We start from the raw sequence: 6,802 nt of genomic DNA, 5'->3' as shown, positions 1-6,802 counted from the left end.
CTAACATGTGTTCTCTGGGAATCGAACCCACAACCTTGCGCTTGCACCTTTGTACAATTTAATTAAATCGCAATAGTGTTTTCTCCACAAATGGGTGTTTGAGGAATCCTTTAATTAGACCGGAGGATTATTATGCTTGGGTGGGTTGTAATAAATTGGATCCTTACAATAAATAACTGGGCAAAAATTGAGCCGTGGAAGCTTAGCAACAAGGGGAACAACAGGCACATCTCAGCACATTGAGATATACTACATCCTTATGATGACACTTACACACGCTAGAAGAGAAGAGCAGCACACAATACACAGCCTTCATTCAAGCATCTATTGAAGAAGGTGAAGAATGAGACTTAACAGAATGGTTTGTCCAAACAAAATGAAAATGTGCTCTCCCTCAGGTCATCCAAGATCAGGATGAGTTTGTTTCTTCATCAGGTTTGTAGAAGTGTAGCATTGCTTCAGTGTCTCATCAATGGATGCTCTGCAGTGAATGGGTGCCGTCAGAATGAGAGTCTGATAAAAAACATCACAATAATCCACAGCACTCCAGTCCATCAGTGAACATCTGGAGAAGACAAAACCCGAAACAAATCCAGCATTAAGATGTTTTTAACTTTTTAATATGAATCCATTCCTCCAGTGAAAAAGTTTTCTGGTCTGAATCAGGAGAGAAATCTGCACAGATCAAGCAGTGTTTAAACAGCTCTAAACAAATATGTGAGAGACAACAGCAGATGCACTTTTTCACTCGAGGAAGTGTTATTATAGATTATAGACTCAAATGTATTTGAGTTAAAAGCGTCTTAATGCTGGATGTGTTTCATCTTTTGTCTTCTCCAGATGTTAACTGATGGACTGGAGTGCTGTGGATTATTGTGATGTTTTAATCAGTTGTTTGGACTCTCATTCTGACGGCACCCATTCACTGCAGAGCATCCAATGCTACATTTCTCTAATGTGATGAAAAAAAAATCTCATCCACATATAGGAAATATTCATTTTTGAGTGAACTATTCTTTTAGTAACACAGACATTTGGTATGATGAATGATGGACAATTTTGAAATTTGTATTTAACATAAAGGTATGGTATATTGTACCCACACCATCAGACAGGAGACTCTAGGCCACCTAACCTAACATAAGACACAGCACTAGAGCAGGACACACACACACACACACACACACACACACACACACACACACACTACTCTGTCTGTCGCTCAAAGGCACACTGAACTCAGAGTACTTGATGAATACTGTGATAACCACTTTGCTGTCATCAATACTTCCCCAGGTTTCAAAATATGTTTGTTTCCACGCTAGATAAAAACTGTTTGCACTTATTTAAACATGAACTCACTTTTCAACACTTGCAGCATAACAGATCCGATTCTGGCCCTTAGAAATCACACTCTTAAGTAAACAAGTTCAGTTTTAGCCCTTCGCAAATGTTAAAATGATCTAAACCCCTTAAAAGGGCAAGAGCTGAATACATAATACATACACATTATACAGCTCTGTGAGGATCAGCGGTTTACAATTAGAGTTTTATTTACAAGCATGTAATAGTAAATGAGTTGATTCAGGTGGAGGGTTTATTGTTAAAGCTCTATATCATTCTGTGTGTCTTTTTGAGTGATTATTTAAGGCACTTGCATGCACTTTTCTCAGCATCTTATTTGCCAGCTGATGAATGTTAATTTAGTAAAGCCAATGGCCATATGGTTACTTCATACTTCATTAGCACAGTTACAACATAATACAATGAAACTTTTCTCCAGGTCAGAAAACAATTAAGCTCTAAACTAAACTAAAGATTTAGACTAAAGCTCTGCATCAAACTCTAGTGTGCATTTAACTCCTGATTCTTATAAAATTCCAATCTAATCTTAAGATAGTTAGTACATATGCTAAACCGTGACTATTTTATGAGTTCATATGAATCACCTTAACCTGGGGTCTAGACAAATCGTAAAAAATCATGTGCGTGAGGTTGTATGAATTCGTACGAATTGGTTTGTGAGATGGCACAACAATCCTCTAATAAGCATAAAAACACATAACATAATAAAGGATAAAGTTGTCTTTTTTTCATTTGATTTTTGTTTTCACTGTGCATTTTAGCACTGCCTTTTTCGTGAAAGGTACTGTATAAATACTGGCCAAGATGTAGGTATCTTTAATGCTGCTGCATACACTTTTGCCTGAAAATGTTGTTTAGATGGGAAGGATACTAAGTTTTGTAACCGAGCCCATCTCTCCCCCAGCTCTCCACTGAACTTTAAGTACATTTCCTCTACCAAAATAAAACTCTATGGGAACCAGAGGCAAAATTTTACAAGGGAACATTTTTAAATGTAAACAAGATATTCTAAGCATAGCAACAAATAAATATGCCAAAGAAATGTACATCTTTGTTTAGATTTCGGAGACCTTTTCTATGCAGCCTTGTCGAGCATCACTCACTCGTCTTGTATTCGCCGTCACAAAAAGCCTTGAATAATAAGAAGCAATGAACAAGCTTGGCCTTGTGTTTGCACGAACAGATTGAAATCATGTTTATCCAATGAGGGCTTATCTTTGAACATTAAAGACACTGAACATACACTCATAATAAACACAACAACTTTAGAATTTCTTCAGACAGTAACACCAAACAGAGCAACTAGAGTTATTTACAGTAAATGACATTCATTTGCTCATCACTTAAATACATCAGTTGAGTCACAGCAGATTGAGCTCACCCAAATGTGGTTTAGGTATTTATTGTTGTTCTTAAATACTAAATCTCTCCCACCGCATGTGATCGGAGACTTTCAGTGGAACTCTTTCATGTAACATCTAATCTCAGTAGACATTTATCTCCTCTTCAGATGCTGGTCTGAAGGTCTCCGTTGAGCAGCGTGGTGTTGTGCGTTTCCGTCATGACATCGTTGACCATCCGAGTCCTGTCCTGTCGACTGTCGCTGCGCTCGATCTCGTCCAAGCCCCCGACTCTTTTAAGACACAGGATATTTTGGAAGCTCTTCTTGAAGTTGTCTGACAAGAAGGCGTAGAGGATGGGGTTGGCGCAGCTGTTGGCGTATCCCAGCACCACCACGAAGTCAAAGGTGCTCTTCAGCACAGGTGTGGTGGGAACGGTTCCGGTCACAGAGGTCACGTTGAAGACGTAGAAAGGTAGCCAGCATAAGACGAACACCACTACTACGATAGACACCATACGGGTGACTTTCCGCTCCGAGCGCTTTCGTTTGCTGGAGCAGACTCGCATGCCAGAGGATTTCACCTTTATGACGATGAGCAGGTAGCACATGGAGATGACTATCAGCGGTAAGAAAAACCCCAAGAAGAAGGTGTAGAAGATGAAAACGGTGTAGTAGGTGTTCTGTGGCTCTGGCCACAACATGTTACAAGTCCGGGACTCGTTCTTTTTAGCATTCACTCCGCTGTAGATCATAATCGGCAGGTTGACCAGCAGAGAGATGACCCACATGGCCAGGCTGATGGTTTTGGCCATGCGCGGCTTTCGCCATTTGGTGGATTTAATGGGATGCACCACGGCCAGGTATCGATCGAAGCTCATGACCGTCAGAAAGAAGATGCTGGTGAACTGGTTCATGGAGTCCATGGTTAGGACGATGCGGCATATCGCCGATCCAAAGGGCCAGTGGAGCAGCAAGAGCTGAATGGCGATGAAAGGCAAGCTCAGCATGCACAGGACATCTGCCACGGCCAGGTTCAGTATGTAAATATTCGTGACGGTCTTCATCTTGGCGTAGCGCAGGACGACGTAAATGACCAGGGCGTTCCCACAGAGCCCCACTGCGCAGACGACGAAGTACACGAATGTGATGACTGCTGAGCTGGTTGGGTTGATGCCAGGGTCGGTGCTATTGGAAATCTCCAGACCAAAATCAGACTCGTTCCCGGGGAAGAAACTATTATTGAATAGGCGATCAGGGAGGGACATGTTGGGATTGGACATAAATGTCCATTCTGTGCCCATTTTGGCAGTGTTCTGTAGTATGTATTGTAGGCTTATGAAGATAGAGTCTGCAGTTTAATGCGAAATCTGTGTGCATTGATAAAAACAAGGAAATGTGAATTAACAACCAAGCGTCTCATTTTGAAAATGTCACATCTCAGTTGCACACCTTTTTTAAAGTGAAACCTAATCAAAGAAACACCATGTGAGTGTCAATGTTTATACACTATTAAAAATAATGGTGCTTCAAAAGGTTCTTCAAGCGATGCCACGGAAGAACCATTCAGTCAAAGGTTCTTTAAAGAGCCATCTCTTTCTTGCGTTTTAGTAATCTGAAGAACCTTCTTTCACCACAAAAAAAAAAAAAAAAAAAACTTTTGTGAAACAGAAAAGTTCTTAAGATCTTAAAGGTTCTTTATGGAACCATTCAGGCAAAAAAGGTTATTCTATGGAATCATGAAGCACCTTTATTTTTAGGAGTGTACATAATAATTCTAGACTTGTTTTGGGTGGATTAATGGTAGACTCACTATGGCCCTGATTTCCACATTCAAATGAACTGTTAAATGCACGCCACTGAATTTTAGAAATTGACATTTTAAACGCTATGTAATGTATACTCTTAGAATTTATATTAGTGCTTTCAGTTGGTCAGTTCATGCATTTGAGACAAATACTAGTGTAAATGGTTGTTAACCTGCCCCAAACGGGTTTACGTCAGCACACAAAAGTTTGGGAATCCCACAACGCACATGTGAGTGTGCAATCATGGATAAGACTAATGGATTGAGCAATCACAAATCTCAACAAATAATTGGAGCATGCAACAGAAAATCTGAATTTTTCTGGTATGTTTGCATGTAGCGAGAGAACATTAGCCGGGGTTTATATCTGTTCTGCTGAAGAACATACAAATAAAAGCAATATACAAAATTACAATTTGACATTTGAATGGCCAAGTGAAAATGGAATGCATGAAAGTAAGCAAAACGCATGACTTTGGATTCATAATCAGTTTTGAAAAAAGGGCTGTTTATATTTAATCAGTAAATGTAAACAGCCCTTTTATCAAAACTGATTAGGAATCCGAAGTCATGCGTTTTACTTGTCCTGCGATTTTAAGGTCAAGCGCTGCTGGATTGTCAATTCTGCTAACAGGTCTGATCTGCAAATTTGAATAAACAAGGACTTTACCTCGTCCGTCTAGATTCTACAGCTAATTGACTTTTGCCCTGGCAAATATTGGTTTAACTGATCTTTATTGAGCAAACAGCACAACAATTTGATCTGAGAGGGATCATCTATATCAAACGATGCGGATCTAGTTCTGCAGTAGACCTACATCTCTTTATATGCATGAGTTAATATAAAAGTGAAGTACTACAAACAACGTTGTTCTGCCGTTTAGATGACAGAGATCCATCTAAATCGTGTCTGTCTTCATCCCACACAGTATCACAGCATCTTAATACTGAGAAAGAGCAGCTCTACAGAAACCCAGCTGAGATTAAATCAAACCCTAGAGTTCCCTGCGCTTAAAAATACTCTCAATTGATCAGTCCGCTTACATGTATTTAATTAAGCAATTAAAACCATAATTAAACATCCCACTCTGTCCTTCTCTTTGAATAGGTTACTAAATATATCCTGCGTGCGCATTTCAGCCAGTAGCTACTCGATATAGTCAAATAATGGATTATTAAAGAAAGCAGGACACAAAATTAGTCTATAAACATCCACCTGACTACTTAACTGTTCTACCTAAAAAAAAGTCTGTTAGTAGTCAATTATAGCGTATGTATTTATTTTCGAATAAAACAATTACACCTTAAATATTATGCTCTCAACTACATGGCATGTTGCGAAAATAAACAATTTTAAACACTGCACTGATGTGTTTGAAATTAATTATTTACCTGTAGTTGTTGGGCACCTTTTGGAGAGCCATTCCTAGAATATGTCAGCTTCACATGTTCACACGGATCACCGTAATATTACCGAAAAAGTGTGCGCTCAAGTGCGATATCCAACTAAGAATAACGGCGCTCGCGCTTGACGCCTCCTGATAAGCTCGCGCGCGTCCGTTCGTGCGTCAGGACACCGGCAGTTCGATCTCCTCAGATAATAAACGATCGTTATTTCTATAGAAAATCAATAAAACATTTGTTCAGAGGCGAATGACGCACTTAAACTTTACAAAATATAACATTCAAGTCATGAAAACGAGATTTCGAGGGCAGGGGTCCTTTGGTATTTTCAGTCAGAGATGGAAGGATGTCAGTGAGATGAGATCCTCGTGCGCGCGAGTACAGCTTCCCGCGCTGCTGATACGCCGAGCGCGCGCTTCCCGCGCTCCTTGATATATCCCGCTCCGCGCGCGAGACGCACATTCATCTAAACCACGTGAAAGTCTATAATCAGGTTTTTTTTTTTTTACATTTTATTTAATTTTTTGCTGTGTGGTCTTGATAAGGACACCGAAATAAGGCATGTGTCAACGTAATTATTTATATGAATCCCCGAATGCTTAAAATTAGATTTGGTAATGATGTCCTTGTGAATGTAGATACATTATAACATCTGAGGGGCACGTTTTAACTTGTAACATAACCATATGACAGCTTTAAAATGAATTTTATCTAATGAAAACAAAAATAGCCTTGCAAGACAAACTAAAATATTTTGTTAATAAAATACAAATGTATATATGTATATTTTTTCAAAATACAAATATATATATATATTTCCACATTGGTCCACATAAACGAGCCAAAATGCTTTACATTTCTTGAAATAATAATTTCTGAATATTAAA

The 6,802-nt window shown here is 39.1% G+C and overlaps 1 protein-coding gene across 1 annotated transcript; it reads right to left on the bottom strand.

Moving 5' to 3' along the window:
- Positions 1-2,004: 2,004 nt before the first annotated feature.
- On the bottom strand, positions 2,005-6,318 carry LOC132121915 (somatostatin receptor type 2-like). Its single transcript, XM_059531650.1, has 2 exons — positions 5,904-6,318; positions 2,005-4,074 (listed from the first exon to the last, which is right to left on the bottom strand). Exon 2 carries the CDS (start codon positions 4,006-4,008, stop codon positions 2,872-2,874), a length of 1,137 nt encoding a protein of 378 aa, XP_059387633.1. The 5' UTR covers positions 4,009-4,074; positions 5,904-6,318; the 3' UTR covers positions 2,005-2,871.
- Between the last annotated feature and the right edge of the window lie 484 nt (positions 6,319-6,802).

Source organism: Carassius carassius, chromosome 40, assembly GCF_963082965.1.
Source record: "Carassius carassius chromosome 40, fCarCar2.1, whole genome shotgun sequence".
Taxonomy (NCBI): Eukaryota; Metazoa; Chordata; class Actinopteri; order Cypriniformes; family Cyprinidae; genus Carassius; species Carassius carassius.
Note: the sequence above shows the minus strand (reverse complement) of the source record. Positions and strands in the feature narration are given on the sequence as shown.